General features: G+C 49.6%; 1 protein-coding gene and 1 long non-coding RNA gene across 2 annotated transcripts in view; one reads left to right on the top strand and one right to left on the bottom strand.

The window, feature by feature from the left end:
• The window catches only part of LOC144108698 (multidrug resistance-associated protein 1-like), a 256880-nt gene that overhangs the window by 62710 nt on the left and 175471 nt on the right, over nt 1-18699 (bottom strand). The window contains exons 18-21 of the mRNA XM_077641869.1: nt 16915-16990; nt 6472-6682; nt 4775-5085; nt 3132-3458 (exon numbers count right to left, since the gene is read on the bottom strand). Coding sequence (XP_077497995.1) covers nt 3132-3458; nt 4775-5085; nt 6472-6682; nt 16915-16990 — 925 coding nt within the window. The remainder of the gene's footprint in view (nt 1-3131; nt 3459-4774; nt 5086-6471; nt 6683-16914; nt 16991-18699) is intronic.
• Nucleotides 1-18699, top strand: part of LOC144108884 (uncharacterized) — a 106302-nt gene that overhangs the window by 61256 nt on the left and 26347 nt on the right. The window lies entirely within an intron of this gene.

Here is an 18699-nt window from a genome sequence, read left to right as displayed (position 1 = left end):
AGCATTAGCCATCGCCCAAACCAATGTGGCTGATATAGTTAGAGATTCCAAAACAGCCATTCTTAACTTCGGCCGCGGACGCGTCCATCCCCCTGCGTGGCAGATATTGAGAATGTGCACCCTAAATTCCGATAGGCGTATTGAGCTCGTGTGGGTCTCGGCTCACTCTGGCAATCCCGGAAATGATGCCGCTGATAACATAGCCCGAGAACTTATTTGCCGTACAAATGGCGACCCCAGCCCGGATTTCTCGAGGGAGCGGGCACACACGTTCTGAGAACAACAACCACGCGTCGCCAGTCGACTCTACCCCCCACCCCACTCCCGCCTATCCCACTCCCAACAAATACGCTGGAGGTGACTCCAGACCCGAACTCCTCCCACCCCTCAGCTCCTATCCTACTTCCGCCCTGCTTTCCCAGAGTGCACTCTCTACGGACAATCGCACGCCACTGTGGACCACATCCTGTTCGTCCTGTTCGGCTGCCCTGTCGATTCCCCCCCCCCCCCCCCCCCCCCCCCCCAGGGATAGCCCGCCATCGAAACATGGGACGAATGGGAGGTCCTCCTTGCATCGCAGGTCCCGGATACCCAACATCTCGGTGTGAATCGGGGTGCCAGTGTCATGGTCCTACGTGGCCTGGACACATGCGCGTAATGTGAGGGCTGTGCGGTGGCCCTGTGACGTTAAAGGGTCCAAACTCGCTCGCTAATAAAGTTTTCTATACATACATTATTCTGATGTGTAGTAAAACCGTTCTTTTAAAGTTTTTCCATCGATCGCATCGAACAGTCAAGTCTGCCATAGAAAACCGATGGGGAATGCTTTTGACGATAGCAAAAACGTGAATAGAAAAGAAAAGAATGCAAGCCTGCGAAGAGGATCTGTGGGAATATTGAGTGTTACAGTGAAATCTTACAATATAGAAGATATTGCGTTAATAAACGGTTTCGCGCTCAAAGATGCTTTTTTCCAGAATTGCTGGGTATGAATGCGCTTGTTTGTCTTTACCTGCGTCTTTCGTGCCGTCTTTGTTGCGCTGTGAGCAATATGAGCATTTAGTAAGTCCACTTTTTATTCTGTTCGAAGCCTTCGAACCGTGTTCTGCGCTGGTTCGTATCTCAATCTGGAAGACTTGGATTCGATACGTCGTATATCCAGGAGGTTTTTTACTTCGAGATTCTCGTGCTATAACGCCGACACCAACGTCAATGGCCAACAATGCCGACACCGGCTTTTCTGCGACACGAGCTCTTTAACGCTAGCGCGTTATTATTCAAGGTAATGGTCCATTCTGATATGTAGCAAAATTTTTCTTTTGCAGTGTTTACATCAATCACATCGAACAGTTAGGGCTGCCATAGAGAACTAATGGGGAACATTTTGGACGAAAGCAAAAACGTTCATAGCAAAAAGAAAATGCAAGCCTGCGAAGAGGATCTGTGGGAATATTGAGTGTTACAGTGAAATCTTACAATATAGAAGATATTGCGTTAATAAACGGTTTCGCGCTCAAAGATGCTTTTTTCCAGAATTGCTGGGTATGAATGCGCTTGTTTGTCTTTACCTCCGTCTTTCGTGCCGTCTTTGTTGCGCTGTGAGCAATATGAGCATTTACTAAGTCCACTTTTTATTCTGTTCAAAGCAACCAGCCTTCGAACCGTGTTCTGCGCGGGTTCGTATCTCAATCTGGAAGACCTGGATTCGATACGTCGTATATCCAGGAGGTTTTTTACTTCGAGATTCTCGTGATACAACGCCGACACCAACGTCAATGGGCAACAATGCCCACACCGGCTTTTCTGCGACACGAGCTCTTTAACGCTAGCGCGTTATTATTCAAGGTAATGGTCCATTCTGATATGTAGCAAAATTTTTCTTTTGCAGTGTTTACATCAATCACATCGAACAGTTAGGGCTGCCATAGAGAACCAATGGGGAACATTTTGGATGAAAGCAAAAACGTTCATAGCAAAAAGAAAATGCAAGCCTGCGAAGAGGATCTGTGGGAATATTGAGTGTTACAGTGAAATCTTACAATATAAGAAGAAATTGCGTTCATAAACGGTTTGGTGTTCAAAAATGTTTTTGTCCAAAATTGTTGCGCATGATCTTTCGAGTGGTGAAGAACCACAATAGAGCAGTGGTGATGCGGTTGTAATGACAGGAAGAAGCTGAAATAACTTTCGGAAGCGTTAATTTTTAACCGCTGATTTATTACGTTATCGCAGCGCTGTACCTGCCTCTAAGGACTTATTTTGAACGTGTGGTTGTTTAAAGGACAACAGATGGTTTTTGAGATCAAATGCTAAGCACGTAGCACAGGCTATTTCATTTTAAATGCGGTAGGTACTCAGGCGAAATATGTTGAGAGCGTGTAATACGTTGCTAAATTCAGAAGGCTGGTTGGATGGCGTTGTGCGTTACCTGCTTTGCGCTCGTTGCACCGCGTCTTTGCAAAAAGCGAAAATATACGATGAGCGACTGCGGCGTGTATTTTCAGTCCATTTAAATTACATACAGCCATTTCTTCACGAAAATGGTTCGCATGCATAACAGGCTGTGCTTCCGGGTCGAAAATAAAAACTGCGTCCCTTAATATCGCGGTATATCTTTCGCTTCTTGCGAACAGATTTTATTCAGTGCGCCCAATGTCAGCAAAGTGCGAGGCTTCTCTCTGCATACTGTCTACCAGTTTTAGAGCATTAAATTGAACTCAGTGGGCAAAATTGTGAGTGCTGATAACATGCTCGGTAGTTTCACCATTACGACGAATTTTGTTCGAGAAGAAGGCTGATACGGGTTGATTGGCGCGCGTTGACGGAAAGCATGTAAGAGAGCTCAGACGAGACAAACACTTGCGCAGCGTCTGAGCTTAATTGTTCGTTTGGTTCCCTTGGTCTCGCCTCAGCGCTGTTACATCCTTCCCGATCAACATTTTTTTTCTACCGTATAGCGACGTAGGGACAGGTGCGAGCCAATAGTGACCCTTTCTTGCCTGCGACATGCTGTGACAATTCTGCCCCTGATTTCGTGGTGCCTTTGCTACAGCCCCAGCATCGGAGTGCATGAACCCTGCTTTGCATGCCCTTGCGCTCCCTGAGGAACCAATCCAAGCCCCGTGGCTCACCGAGGAAGCGGAACTCATGGCGAGCCCGATGCGACTGGGGTCCCACTTGTCCACGTAGACGACGTTGAGCAGCAGCGCAGCGAGCACCACCACGAAGCCGCACGTGGACGAAGTGACGCGCGTGAACTTGTAGGTGTCGCAGAAGGCCGAGTAGCCGCGGGTGTTGGCGTCCGCCAGGCGGCAGAAGCGGTCGCAGGCGCGCCGCACCACGCCGTACGCGCGCAGGCTGCTCAGGCACTCCAGCGTCTCGGTGACGTGGGCCAGCAGCCGCGACAGCATGATGCTCTCGAAGAATCGCGCCCGGTACGAGGCGCCCACGGCCAGCCTCTGCACGGAGAAAAGTGTGCGGCGGGTTGTTTACCTTAGACTACATGCGTATTTTTTTTAATTATTGCGGTGTAGTGAGTTCCGCGCGAAATTGGGTTTGGAAATCAAAATGCAAAATTTTCCAAATCTTTCCAAAGATTTCACAAATCTACATGCTCTCCCCAGCAACGTAGTTAGAATTCTAGTTACAAAAGAAGGAAACATGATGGCTGTTCAGATTAGACCAATAATTCTTTAGGCCGCGCAGATATCTTTCGCTGCTTGGCCACTTAGGAGCTTTAAGGAGGAACCTCTAGGCTGAATTCCTTTGTCTGGGGTTTCATATATTTGATTTTGCATCTAGACGACGTGGTCTTGTTTCAATTCACTTGTTTTGCATCGTTTGTATATTCGTCCCGTGGAAGTTGCATCTTGATTTGTGCAACTGATTCGTTTGGGCTCCATAAGATATGCTGGGCACCCTGCGATTGCAACCGACATGTTCCTCGTCTAGAGTTCCTGCGCAAAACAGGCCCCAATTCCAGGGTCTTGACAATGAATCTACCCGCCTGCTTCGTGTACACATCCAGTTGGGATTTGTATTTGTCGTCTACCGTAAGAGCGATGTGTTTCTCTGCGATGTCATTACATGGCAGTTAAGAAAGTGGGTGCAATGCGGCTGTGCGCGATTTTGCCGGCTTTTTTTTCCTCAATTGTAAAGCCTTCATTTTGTTTGCATTTTAAAGAGCCGCTCCAACTTCTTTCTATTTCCTCAGGGGCCGCGAGTTATATAGAAAAACGAACGCATAAAGGCGGATTCGGGATTTTGTGAGCTCGAAGTATCGCTATAAATTACATTAGCAGCCTCACACCGAGAAAAAAGTGGCAAAGCCCAAAATAGAGTAAAAACTTAGAACAATGTTTACTACATTCGAATAAGTGCGAAAGCACGGATTTTAGCTGCGTAGAAGACGACGAAGAGCGGACAGTGTCGCGTGATGGTGCGTTCGCGCAAGGCGAACAGACAATGGACGATGTTCCTCGGGGTTGGTTCCCATCGGATTAGTGGTTACGCACGAAAATGTTCCCTCCGAGCAGTGTATCTTACCCGCAAATAAAGAGAGAGATGGTCAAAAACTAGGTATTGATGCAGGATACCATGTAAGTCGATCAAACATTTAGCGCAAAGACATATGTAGGCAGTAGGCGTATGACGACGGTGGGTTGTTTGGTTGGCCTCAAGACTTCTAAGTGCTGGGAAAAGCTTCCTTCTGTCTTATGTTAAACGCGACCGCTGCTTCGACGCAAGGGTGCAGCAACCCCGCTCGTGTGCTCACCAGGCCGAAGAAGACAAGGACCGCGGCGACGCCCCCGACAGCCAGCACGCGCGGAGACTGCGTGGCGATGACGGCGATCTTGGCGGCGGTGAAGAGCACGCTCTGCACGCTCTGCTTGCCGCTGAGGAACGTCCGCGAGTCGATGAAGTCCATGTCTGCCGAGAAGCGGTTCAGGATGCGGCCCCGGGGCAAGGCGTCAAAGAGGGACACCGGGCTGCCCAGCACGTGGCCCAGCATCTCACTGTGCAGCCTCTGCGAGAGGCGACGGCTGCTCACGGCCAACAGCAGACCTCCCGCGATGCGGCACAGCACTGCGACAGAAAGGCGAGAAAAAAGGATAAGTTGCGGCGAGTAACAGGCACACACAGGAGCTTCCAGGCCTACGAGGCCTGGCGAGCGGCGCTAAAAGGGTTCCGGGTCCCACCGGCGGAACGCGGTTTTTTATCCTGGTTTAAAATAATTTACCTTTAAACAATTACTCTTTCATTGATGAACACCACAAATTAAGAAGAATCCCCTATGCTGCTTTGGTTTCGGTGACTTTTGGATTCCACCATTGTATGTCCAACGAACCGCTCATTTACCTTGCCTCGTCTGCTCAATAGCTAACGCGGGCCTCGGTTCTGCCACTCTTTGTGCCATAGGTTGCATGTAAGAGTGTTCTCGCAGAACTTCTGCCCTCACCGTTCGATCACGTTTCACGTCGCACTCGCACGTACTACAGGGCGTACTGCATCCGCCGCTGTGATCGAGGATGGTGATGGTGAATACTCTCAAGCTTCGGTTACACTACATATATTACCTCCGAAAGCAGAAGATTTGACAGCCGTCGCCGTAGCTCTGCTCGTAGAGCACTGGACGCCAAATTCGGAGATCGTGTGTTGGGATTCCAACGGATGCATGCTGTTGGTTGTTTTGCTTTCTAACCTTTAAATTATTACGTTATTAACATCTCATTGATGACCTCTACAAATTAAAAAAGAAATCATCTATGCTTCTCTGGTTTCTGTGACCGTCGGCTTCTTCGTGTATGGGATAACGAGCCCCTCTTTTCTCTTCACTTGCCTGCTCAAGGACAGGCCCGGGCTAGTTGCTTTTATACGTATTGGGCTGCTGCAACCTGCTTAAAAAGTGACAATGCGGTCGGCAGTAAACAGCTGCTAGATTGACTTCTAGTATGTCCTTATCAAGGTCGCGCCACAGCTAAGCAGCGTTTAGCAACCAGTCGCGTTGGTTAACGTACGGCGTGGTGGAAATGTTTCCTTCATCCCTGTGAGCTTTTTAGCGATGACGGAAATGCTGCTTAGTACTGCGCGCGCCGGCTTACCGGCGAATGCTCAGTACGGTCATTGTTGCTTTTCCCTGGAACTTTTGTACGAGATAACGCATATCGGAGGCGCGGAGAAGTCATCACACGGTGCACAAGATAGCCGGACTCTTCATTCCTGCCTGGTTAATTCAGTTGCCAATCTTCACACCTTTACACTGCTTGCCGTGGGCGATTTATCAGCCTGACCATGTGCCTTCAGAGAGAAAAAAACTTGAGTGTTTTTCTCGGGTGTACCTGAGCGATGCACATACGACATTAACAGGGGGAGCGGCTTATTTCACCATTAACCGTACTCTCCACGACTGCCGATGCCAGCTGAGCTGCCGACACCGCCTCGAGTTCCACCACCAGCAAAGAGCGTACGCACCGTCGAATGCGCAAAATCCGACCAGCACTTTGATCCAGGAGTCTCGGTGTGCGTCCACATTCGCCTCGCCATCTGAGGACACGTCCGTCCACAGCTTAATCCAGAGCTGCTGCAGCGTCAGCGCCGTCGCACTGAGGACGAACGCGCCCGAAGCGACCATGGCCGGCCAGCCGGAAAGCCTCACCAGGGCGCAGAGAATGCTGAAAGCAGACTGGGAACGCGTACCGCAGTAAGCTTACTGAGCGGCATCTTTAAATGCAAGAATTACTGCCTTAGTGGATACTGTAACCTATTTTCACAGCGGATGTTCTTATTGCTAGAATGCATCTTGAAACCGCGCTAAAAAGACAAGGGACGAGGAAAAAACTAACAGGACAGAGCGCGGTTCCAGGAAGTTCCTCGTTCTGTCCTGTTAGTTTCTTCCGCGTCCCTTGTCTTTTTAGCGCGGTTTTAAAGATGCATTCTTATAATAGTCACCAACTAGCCCGTCTCTCTCTATCATATTTGTTCCTGTTGCGCAGTTTTCCCTACAATCAATTACAAATTTACACCATCGAAAGTCGCTATACCGCAAGGTCATTAAACTTACACTCACAAAGCTGTTCATCTCACGAACAGATATTGACCGTATTTTGCTCGCCAGAGTAACGTATTGGCAATCAACAGACCAATCAACCTTCTTTTGTAGAAGCAGCGGTTGCTCTCGTATTTGCATAAATGCCTGAACCCTCGCGGGAGCTTTGCTTTTTTGATAGTGCTGCTCCTGCGTCGTTAGGGCGCATTGCATTCAGGGCTGGCGAAGTTTGTGGAAATAAGCCACCTCGAGCTTAGCTCATCACCCGCAGCCGCTACGTCCACAAATGGTGGCGCCATGTTGCGGCACCAGAAGCCACGGCGATATCCTGCCTCAATAGCAGTTCGTGAAAAGCTCTGTAACGTGCTCACACCGTCTGCCTGAAGTTAAAAGCTCTGAAGGATCTTATATTTTGTACCTTACGCGCTGGGGTAGCGAAGCGGGCAGCCCTGCAGCGGAGGCCGAGCAGAGACTGCCGCATGGTCCGTGCGTCACAGATTGTCGCGATTTGATTGACGTCGTTCTGCACCCTCCCGCAAGCACGCGGTTTTCGAATGGCACGAGAAATGGCCCAAATTAGTCGAGCAACAGCGGCGAGCGTAGTTCTTTATTCAAAAACTCTGAAAAGTGACGTGGCTCCTACTAATTGCTGGGTACAAATTTCTATTTGCAGCCACGTGCCTATGGGCAATTGTTACAAAGTTATCTTATTAAAATTTAGTCAATAACTTTACTAGTTCCCATATTTCGACTGTATTTTAACGGCCGTTAGAACTGATATTACTATACCGCGGAAAGCTTCTTTTTTCCTCAAAAAAACAATTAAAAACTTCGGATCTTATATAACGAAACACATGGTATTGTCAGCTTCAGATGAAACGCGAAGACCATCACAGCGGGAAGGGGAAAACGAGAAGAGACTCACCCACTTCAAAAAGTGGGACTGTTGAACTCTCCTTATTACTCTACGGAGCGTGATGCTGCGTTCGAAATTGGAGGCGCTGTATTCACACCTGCTACCTCGATTAAATCTGGATGGCCGGTTCGTCCCTGCCTCTTCGGAAGCATGACTGCGCGAGCTTACATCATTTAGAACGCCCCATATCATAATGTTTATCTGTCGAAAGATTTAATTTATTTAGCTAGTGCCTGTACCTGATGGACATGTATCGACTAGCCCAAGAAAGCATCCTTTAGGCGGTGCTGTTGTCTCTGAAAAGCATCTTGGGACCGACGTTTTTCATGGAAGTGCAGTTGGGCATCGTTTTTTATTCATTGCGTATTATTAATTAAGGCAGCACCAGAGAATAAATCAAAGGTGGTTGTGGCACCTCATCGTCTTGCCTTCTGTCTTTTCTTTCCATAGTCTTCAAGTTGCTGAAAAGTAGCGCTCAGGCTCCAATGTCGACTGAAACAATCAACAAACTAGCCTACTTTTAAACTTTCGCGAAGTGAGAATTTAATTTAGGATGTTGACCTGCGCTACGTGCTGCAGTAAGTGTTATTCAGACATGCCATGCAATTCAGGGCTGAAACGACCAAGCTCTGAAACGCGTAGTGCTGATATGCGCCGACTTAAGTATGCGCACCCTAAGTGAGGCATCAGACGAGTGCTACCGCTTTGGCTGCTAGGAGACGGGAATTAGCGTTAACCCTTTGAGGCGCAACGCACAAAATTGTGCACATACCGAACTGGTAGCATTTTGTTAGACTGTGCTACTCCCGGTAAAGGTTCCTTTGGTTCACGTGAATTGAGTATTCTTCCGAATACAAATCCGGTACTTTTTGTGCGAACGATTGAACTTGGTAAAACTGATGGTTTTTTTCGTTTACTGCATTGTAAATGTGCTGAAAAAATTTTGAGGGAAATAAAACATTTTCGACTATTTTAATGAAGACAATCTTTATAAGAATAATATCGCTTTTTTCTCTGAATTCTTCGCGTGTGGAGCATCTTCGAAACACAAAATCATTCCATATGCCCTGACGAGTTAAAGGGACACTGAGGAGAACTCTGTCAAACTTTTTTTTAGCAAAATCTGATAGTTCGGCATTTCATGGCTTTGTCGCCACTTGTCCGGGAGCGAAAGGTGCATTTAATTCAAAAGAATTTGGATTAGAAGTTGGAAAAGTTTTTCCCGTCACTCCGATTCAAACGCGGCGCCTCTTTTGACGTCACTACTCCCTCTTATGACGTCAAAGGGGTGAGTGAATTGAAACGTGACGTAAACGCAGACTCCATGATTTCTGGCGGCTAGCGGTGCGGTCTAGCAGCAGCCGAAATAAAAGCTACCTCCGCCGCAAGTTGAAGGCCTCTATCGGGGTCGCTACCGTCGCTTCGTTTACGTCTGCACTGTTGCATTTGGGTTGCAAGCCCCAAGGGTAGCGTTGGCCTGGCGGCCTGGGGCAAAGCTGGAAACATCCGAAGGTCCCGCAAAAGATGAGTCGACTGGCAACAGAACAACTTGTTTATTCTGGCATCTCAAAAGAGCAGCCGGTCAGGGCGACCACGTTACTCGAAGGACGAAATCGGAGTCTCTCTCGGCGTCCGGGGCAGCGGCGTTTTATACCCACGGAGTCGAGGGCAAGAAGGAACGGCTTGGGAAGAGGCGTCCGATACGGCGACGCTTGAACATGTCCAGACGTGACGGGCGCGTCCGCCAGGCCGGCGCCGGTCAGACCTCCTCGCCTCCCAGTTGGGGAGCTCCTCTCCCCGGCTGCCGCGCTTTGACAAGCGTGGGCACCAACATGCACACACACACACACACGCACGCACGACGACACGTGGCGCTGAAACCTGCCTGGACGCGCTTGGCGGGAGGCGTTGCGGCCGCGATGAACGAAGCCGCGGCGTCCGTTGCATCCGCGCCGGCTATACCGCGCGTCGTAGGCGAGACGTAACAGACCGCCCCGCCGGGAGAAGGAGATCCCGATGGTCAGGGGACTGCATCCGCTGTCCAGAGGGATGTCGCTCGATGATGCTCGTAATCGAAACCGATCGTCCCTCGACGTTGCTTGAGCGCAGCGCACAGAGAAGGCCTCGTTCTCGGGTTCAGGATCACATAGGACACTGCAAAGTCACTTCGGGAGAGTTGCCATTTTTGTGCTCGTTCCCAGCAAGCGTTAGAACTACGCCGAAACGCAACCGCTCAGTCAGCAAGCACGAGACAACCCTCACTAAGCTCTGCCAGGCTCTTTCCCCTTTTATACTACTGCCTAGTTCCTTACAGTAGTCAAGCAGCACTCAGAACGCGTCCACAAATTGGAAAATTGCACTAGAAAGCACATAATCACTTTTAAACACTAAACAAAAGCAATATGTTAAAAATCCTGCCTCAGGAAGAAAACATCAGTAACAAACAACTTTGAGGCGGATTCCTACGTTAGGGGCTTCGACTTAAGCCATCGGCGTTACCGTTGAGACTGCCCTTTTTGTAACGCACCTCAAAGGAATATTGTTGCAAAGCGAGGCTCCAGCGCAGGAGGCGGCCATTTTTGGGAGAGATGGTCTGCAGCCATTGGAGAGGGCAGTGATCCGTCTCAATGATAAACCTCGAGCCGGCTAGGTAGCATGACAATTTCTGAACGGCCCACACGAGACATGCACACTCTTTCTCGGTGGCGCTGTACGCCTGCTCACGACAGGTCAGCTTACGACTAGCATACAGGACGGGGTGTTCCACTTCTCCATTGTCCCTTTGGCACAGTACAACGCCCATGCCTCGCTCACTAGCATCGCACTGAACAACGAACCCTTTTGTGTAGTCTGGCGATCGTAGCACAGGCTGGCTTGTTAGGGCGCTCTTTAAGGCGCTAAAAGCTCTTTCCTTTGTCTCGCTCCAGACTACTGTTTGGGGCTCTGTTTTTCTTAGAGCATCCGTCAGGGGAGCCGCGATATCGGAGTACCTGGGGATGTACCTCTGATAGTAGCCGGCGACACCTAAGAACGACCGAATATCGGTCTTCGTGCGCGGTTGCGGGAAGTCTCGCACAGCGGCCACCTTTATTTCAGAGGGGCGGCGACGGCCCTGTCCAATCACGTGACCGAGGTAGACAACCTCGGCCTGTGCTAATTGGCACTTGGGAGCCTTGACTGTCAAGCCCGCTTCGCGCAGGCGGGTTAGCACTGCCCGCAAGTGTGCCATATGCTCAGACCAGGATGCGGAGAATATCGCTACGTCGTCTAAATACGGTAAAGCAAATTCTTCCTGTCCCCGCAACACTTTGTCCATGAGGCTTGAAAAGCAGTATGGCGCGTTCTTCAAACCAAAACTCAAAACTTTAGGACGGAATGTTCCCATTGGTGAAATGAACGCCGCATACCTACTAGCCTCTTCTGTAAGTGGAACCTGCCAATAACCCCTGACAAGATCTAGGGTGGAAATAAACTGAGCGCTACTAACTTTCTCAAGGCGCTCCTCGATGTTAGGGATCGGATAAATTTGATCCTTAGTGATGGAATTAAGTCTGCGGTAGTCGACGCAAGGACGAGGTTCCTTGCCCGGTACCTCAACTAAAATCAAAGGGGAGGTATAATCACTCTCACCCGCCTCAATAACACCGAGCTGTAGCATTTTCTTTACCTCAGCCTCCATAATATCGCGCTGGCGGGGTGACACCCGGTACGCCTTGGATCGTACTGGCTCTGGGAAGGTAAGTTCTATATCATGAGTAAGGACAGAAGTCCTACCAGGCCTCTCAGAGAACTGACCTTGAAACTCTTGTAAGAGTTGGTGTAGTTCGGTTTTCTGCTCAGCCGACAGCGGTGCTTTAATGATTAAGTCACTAATGACCTGATCAGTGTCTTCCCTGTTCGTCACTGAGCCTAGTCCCGGAAGCTCGACCGGAAGCTCTTTTAACTTTCCCGTGTTGGGCATTTCCTCTCCAGTACCTGGTGCCTTCAACGCTACAGGCTCAATTTCATTCAGTTCGGACGTGCTCTGAATATCAGCTTGCTGCGCCTCCGACCCTTTCTCATTGTTCGACAACGTCGGCCCCGCAACTACCGCCTTTGCAGCGAGCTCCCGAACTCTCGGTCTGGTTAAGGCCTGAACGCTAGCCTCACCAAACAAAAGCCCCTTCTCGCGCAGGAGGTGATCGGACCTGTTCGAAAATAGGTACGGGTACTGGGGGGGCAGCCTAGATGACACTACGGCCTCCGTCTCAAGTGCTCCGAAAGGTCCTTCAATAAGCACTTTGCTACGGGCAGACACACGCTATGAGCTTCCACGGCTTGTTTGATCCATGCGCACTCGCCCGTGAACATATCGGGTTCTACGTAAGAGGGGTGAACTACATCCATTGTAGCTGCGGAATCACGAAGCACTCGGCACTCTTTCCCGTTCACGAGGAAGTCTCGCATGTAAGGCTCGAGAAGCTTCATGCTCTCGTCAGTGCTACATAATGACAAACACACGACTTCTCTTTTTGTTTCTGGACACTGCGCCGAAAAGTGACCCGGCTTCTGGCACGTATAACACACGCGCGCTTGCCTCCTCTCGAACCGCTTTCTGCGTTCGGCTTCGGCTGCCGCCGTCTCCTTACGTTCGGTCGGACTGCTTTCACTCGCATCCGCACTACGCGTGTCCCCCCTTGCTCTCATTGGTGTGAACTTCGGCCTCTCAGACTTGGAGCCAAATTCACCCTTTTGACCGTCCTTAGCTCCGCGAGCCCGACGCGTCACAAACTCCTCGGCTAGCTCGGCGGCTTTAGCCACTGTACTAACGTCTGGCCTATCCAAGACCCAGTACCGCACGTTCTCAGGTAACCGACTATAAAACTGTTCCAGCCCGAAACACTGCAGAATTTTCTCGTGGTCACCAAACGCTTTCTCTTCTTTGAGCCACTCCTGCATGTTTGACATAAGCCTGTAGGCAAACTCTGTATATGACTCATTTCTGCCTTTTTCATTTTCCCGAAACTTCCGACGGAACGCCTCCGCTGACAGCCTGTACTTTTTTAGCAGACTCGATTTCACTTGGTCGAAATCCTCTGCCTCCTCTCTCTTCAAGCGAGCGACTACGTCGGCCGCTTCGGCGGGTAACAAAGTGAGCAAGCGCTGTGGCCACGTTTCCCGAGAGAACCCCTGCTTCTCGCACGTTCGCTCAAAGTTAACCAGGAACAAACCAATGTCCTCTCCAAGCTTAAACGGCCGCATCAGGTCAGTCATTTTGAACGATACCCGTTCTCCTGCACCGTGTGCCTGACTTCCATTACGAGCGCGTTCCATCTCTACCTCGAGACGCTTCATTTCCAAAGCGCGCTCTTCTTTCTCTTTTTGCTCTTTACGTTCGCGCTCGTCTTTCTGCTCTTTACGTTCGCGCTCCTCTTTTTGCTCCCTCTCCTCAATGGTCTCAAGGCATTCCGACAGCTCGTCATCCTCAGCCTCCAACTCAAGAATAGCCCTTAGCAGTTCTGGTTTTCTGAGTTTGTCTGAGACATCTAGACCCAACTCTCTTGCAAGCTCCAGCAATTTCGGTTTGCGCAACGACTTCAAATCCATGGCTGCTCCGAATGCTGCTTTCTCTACTGCCTACTTTTGTCTTGCCGCAAACTAACTCGGCAGCAACGACAACACAATTACCAGCTCTGTTTCTGACACTAACAAAAGCCTGGCAAAACTCAGAAGAAGAAAGTCCCGCACTCACCAAACCTCGCAGCCAAGAATTCAGCGCAGTCGTTCCGCTGCAGGCAACCAGTCATCACACAGGGCTCGTTGCATTGCTCCCGGATGGTCGTTGAGCTGCTCAGCATACAGTTGACCGCATATCTTCGCTGCTGGCCTCCGTTGTCGGGATCTCACCGCTGGCAACCAGTTGTTGCATTTGGGTTGCAAGCCCCAAGGGTAGCGCTGGCCTGGCGGCCTGGGGCAAAGCTGGAAACATCCGAAGGTCCCGCAAAAGATTAGTCGACTGGCAACAGAACAACTTGTTTATTCTGGCATCTCAAAAGAGCAGCCGGTCAGGGCGACCACGTTACTCGAAGGACGAAATCGGAGTCTCTCTCGGCGTCCGGGGCAGCGGTGTTTTATACCCACGGAGTCGAGGGCAAGAAGGAACGGCTTGGGAAGAGGCGTCCGATACGGCGACGCTTGAACATGTCCAGACGTGACGGGCGCGTCCGCCAGGCCGGCGCCGGTCAGACCTCCTCGCCTCCCAGTTGGGGAGCTCCTCTCCCCGGCTGCCGCGCTTTGACAAGCGTGGGCACCAACATGTACACACACACACACACGCACGCACGACGACACGTGGCGCTGAAACCTGCCTGGACGCGCTTGGCGGGAGGCGTTGCGGCCGCGATGAACGAAGCCGCGGCGTCCGTTGCATCCGCGCCGGCTATACCGCGCGTCGTAGGCGAGACGTAACAGCACCGGCGTCTTGCCAGCGTTACGATCGATCCCGTTCCCGAACCCGACAACGAAGTTCTCGCAAAAACTACGGCCTGCATTTCAGCGACCTCAGCCCCACAGAGCGTGCGATTCTTTTGAGGGAACACGGTTTGTTTAGGCTCCGGCGGGTCATTTCCCCTTCCACCGTGAGCAACCGTTGCAAACTAAATATCACAATCCCAGTGCGGGGAGTCGCGAGGGACCAGGACATGGTCGGCGCGTTGCGCTCATCAGAGGCTGGCCGGGGCTTTGGGGCCAACGGATTGTGATTCCTTGAACGGTGTGGTTGCACGGTGCAGCAGGCTGCGTCGAGGTCTCCCACGGTTGCAAGGGCCAAGTTATTTATTTTTTGCCACAAAAAACGAATGGGTGCTCAAGGGCGGTCGCGTTTAAACTTGGCGGCTTTACACTAAAGCCGGCGCACGACGCTTCAACGGCTTCCGCTAGATCCAACGGGTCCACTGGATCGGGCTCTCTCGCCCACTTGCATGTACCTTCAGATGTGTACCGTGAATGGATTAAATTGGCCGAGAGCTCGAAAAGAACAGCTCCGCCCAACTGCCGAAGATATTGAATTACGTCACAACGCGCACCTCGCCGCGGAGCCGAATCAGTCTGGCCGGGCCGTCGGAAGCTGGCACACTCGGCGCGAAATAGACACACGCTCCAAGTCACCGCCAGTGCGGTCAGAGTGCACCGAAGCCGCCGAACGCATCGGCGGTCAAGCGCAGTTGGAGTATAAAGGGTCTCGCTTTGGCCGACGTGACGTCGCCGTGCAGCACGCTCGCGCGCGTTACGATGGAGCATAAACGCGCCTTAACAGAGCCTGCGCTTAATCGCTAATCAACGCATTCGGTAGCAGCATCTATGGGAGCCACAGAAACGCCCCGCCCACTCACCGAATAAAAAAAAATCCTGTGCCGAGGCTCGGAATGGAACCAGGACCTTTGGCATTTGAGGCGGAGAAGCTACCACTCCGCCACGACGGCTCAAGGCTCATCTGGTGAATGCACTCTTCCGATGCAGAAATCTCTGCGCTTTCGCTACCTGTCTCCTGGCCTAACAGAGCTAGGCCATGAGCAATTTTTTTTCCTTAACTGTTTTGTACGTTGTCTCCCGTCCCTAATACACGATTTCCGTTAAGTTGTTTGAAGATGTCTGGCACAGCCGAGAATATTACGCCGGGCGAGCGTGCGAGGACACAAGTGATCTTTATACTGCGAACGGCCTTGCACGACCACCGACCATCGTGCCATCATAGTTTTTCATCCACCGTGGCGATCATCTGACAAGCATTAACAGGCTCCTTCAAAGGTTAACTAGCACTTGAGCGGCACTTGGAGTTCCTCTGCTGTTCGGCGCTTGTATATCGAGGCGCGTCAAAAACAAGACCACTGGGCACGCCAAGCTCATAGACGGGAAGCGCCATAATAAATCGAAACTCTCCTGGCCGCCTCTGGCGCCGCCAAGCAGCGGTTTTCTTTGCTTCCAACATTCAGGTTGTATTTTGTCTGCCTTCCTTGCGTGATAAAAGTGAACTATCGGTTTTAAAACAAAACTCACTTAAATATTGAACCGCGCAACCTTCCTTTGTCAGTTTCAGAGATTCGCGGTGAATCTCGGAAGGAAAATTTCTCCAAAGTGGCGTCTCTTGTCCTACGACGTCTCCACGCTTGTACTTGCGAGATTGGCCTGTGGCGGCGATACCTGTATTTTGGTTCTTGCTATATTCTACCTTACAAGAGCTTTTGTTTTCAGTAAGAGCGGCGTTTTTGTGATCAGGAGCTGGTATTGTATCGATACAAGCCAACTTCAATTTCTCCTCACTGTTCCTTTAATGTTAGATATAGTAGAGTAGAGCGGCAAGCTGTGCTGTTTGGCGGATGTTCATTTTGAAAAACGAATAACTGGGGTAGAAAGCAACTAAAATCTCACAAAATGTGACATATCACGGTATTTTAAAGTGGCAAATTCCAGCCGCTGTGACATTGTACAAATGTTTGTATATGCTTGGAAAAGGATATTAAGTTGCTCCTCGGTATTGAAAAACTAACGAACTGGCTTCCTTGAGGCCAGGGTATACTATTTATGCGGAAAAATATCTGTTTAATTAACAAAGGCTACCCGAAAAGGCTGAGGAAGGAATGACAAGGCCGGGAGAATCGTTTTTGGGCAGCGGTTGTTCGCCGAGGATGGCCCCAGCGCGGAGTGAGCACGTTGACTACCGAAGCTCGTTGTGTTCACGACATTTCGTATCGCTGGGCACCTCTTTAGTGTGTGCGTTCTGCTGTTCAGTCCCCTTGTCCAAGCTTGCGTGAAGTGTTCAGTGAATTTTTACCAAACGTTAGTTTGACTTCTCCGTTTCTTCCTGGTTATAAACAGCCACCTGTTGTTGACCCGAACTGCTGGACCCTCGTCATAAAGATTGCATGTCGCGGACATTTCTAACCTATAGGACGACTATGAGGTGAAAACAACATACCTTGTCTGAACCTTGTTGCTCTTTTTGAATGACACGTCCCGCTGATTCGTTCTCTTGACCTTCCTTGGCTTGAGCTCTAACGGGAAGATTGAACGCCCATTAGAAAATAGTGCCCGCTTTATCAGAACCGTGCGCTTCTTTGGACATGCTCCCGCAAAGAACAATCTTCAGAATGCACGCTTGAAGAGAACTGAAGATATCGGTGTTTACGCAGAGCAGCACAAAGCAATACTCACGCCCGTTTGTGCAGAAACATCAGTGCGATTCTGTTGTTAATGGCGCATAACGCATCCTTGCCGCAAGATTGTTTCTTTATTATTTCCGTTTCTCGCGGAAAAACGCCATCGGTGTAATAATGTGGTAAGGACTTTCATACCTTCGTGCTGGGCAATAAAAATGTTATGCAAATTTTTTTGCGGGTGTTGGCGCCATAGACAATGTGCCCAGTGTGGTCGCGTGACCTAGGAGGGCATGACGCAATTCAGTGTTGGGTTAGCCCTGTCATCACCACGAGGCAGAGGGTTATTGTAGAGCTGTCCTGCTCATCTTCGTCTGGCCGAAGGTCAATCGTAATGCAAAAGTTTTATATGCGCTTAGACAGTCGGCACCATGAACGGCTAACATAATTTTTATAACATGTCGATAATTTACTGGCTAGCGAGAACCGATAGATATATACGTGCACTCACCGAAAGCACATCGTCGTCTAATTCTTATGCAACGAAAGTGACATTCCAAGAAGTAGCTTCTCTATAACCTGAATTAACTGAACACTGTGATCTAGAGAGAGTAGATGCAGGCTTTCACGAAAGGGCGCGTCTTGAGAAGGGTGAATAGACAGAAACAACGGAATATATTTCACTATAATGTGGGAGTCTCTCCGCAGATGTTGAAACAGCCACACTCACTCTCCCTGAGGACGTAAGGTTTTGAGATACCATAGGTAATGGAAATATATCTGCCGTAGACATTAGCACAACGAGATTGGAAGATTGTTGGCTGAAGAGCAGGGCGGTGGCGTAAGGATGCAAATTCAGGAATAAATGTTTGTCGAACGCAAAAGAATTATTATTTAAAGAAAAAATAATGAAGTAATAATTACTATCGCTAAATTCGGAAGATTCGATAGTGAATCTAAAGGAAAAAATTTCGAGGATGGTGGCATCTGCCCCACCCTATTTCAAAGGGGACGTTCGTAACATTCATCCGTCCATGTAGATGGCTCAACACAGAGCTTGAACTGCCCTTTCTCACAACTATTGAAAATCATCGAGTTCTCATGCTCTTCGCAATGCAAATTCAGGGGCTTCTACTGTAAAGCAAATAAAAGGAAATCAATACACTATAATGAATATTGAATTTCCCACGTATTTTTTCAAGCACAGTTCCAGTATCTGCTGCCACGTAAATCGATGACATGCACTGAATGACGTACTGCATGTGCCAATCGCCGCGATGTAACAGCGAGAGCTTTTAACTGACGTGTTGTTAAACGATGAGAGTAGTAAGTGATTTTTATGCTCCTCATACATGTTTCTTTTAGGGTTTCCCTACGAAATTAATAGGTTTCCTCTGATCTCTTGTTCTTTTCCAACATTCTTGTACGAAAATTTTGAATATTGAGAAATTGTGAGGCACATTTACAGGAATATTGAAAGTAATTGTTCATTCTTCTGTTAGGCTGCAAAATCTTCATTTTAAAGTTTTTCAATCGGTCGCATTGAGCAGTTAAGGCTGCCAAAGAGAACCAGTGGGAATCGCTTTTGACGATAGCAAGAAAGTTAA

This window comes from Amblyomma americanum, chromosome 10, assembly GCF_052857255.1.
Source record: "Amblyomma americanum isolate KBUSLIRL-KWMA chromosome 10, ASM5285725v1, whole genome shotgun sequence".
Lineage (NCBI taxonomy): Eukaryota > Metazoa > Arthropoda > Arachnida > Ixodida > Ixodidae > Amblyomma > Amblyomma americanum.
Note: the sequence above shows the minus strand (reverse complement) of the source record. Positions and strands in the feature narration are given on the sequence as shown.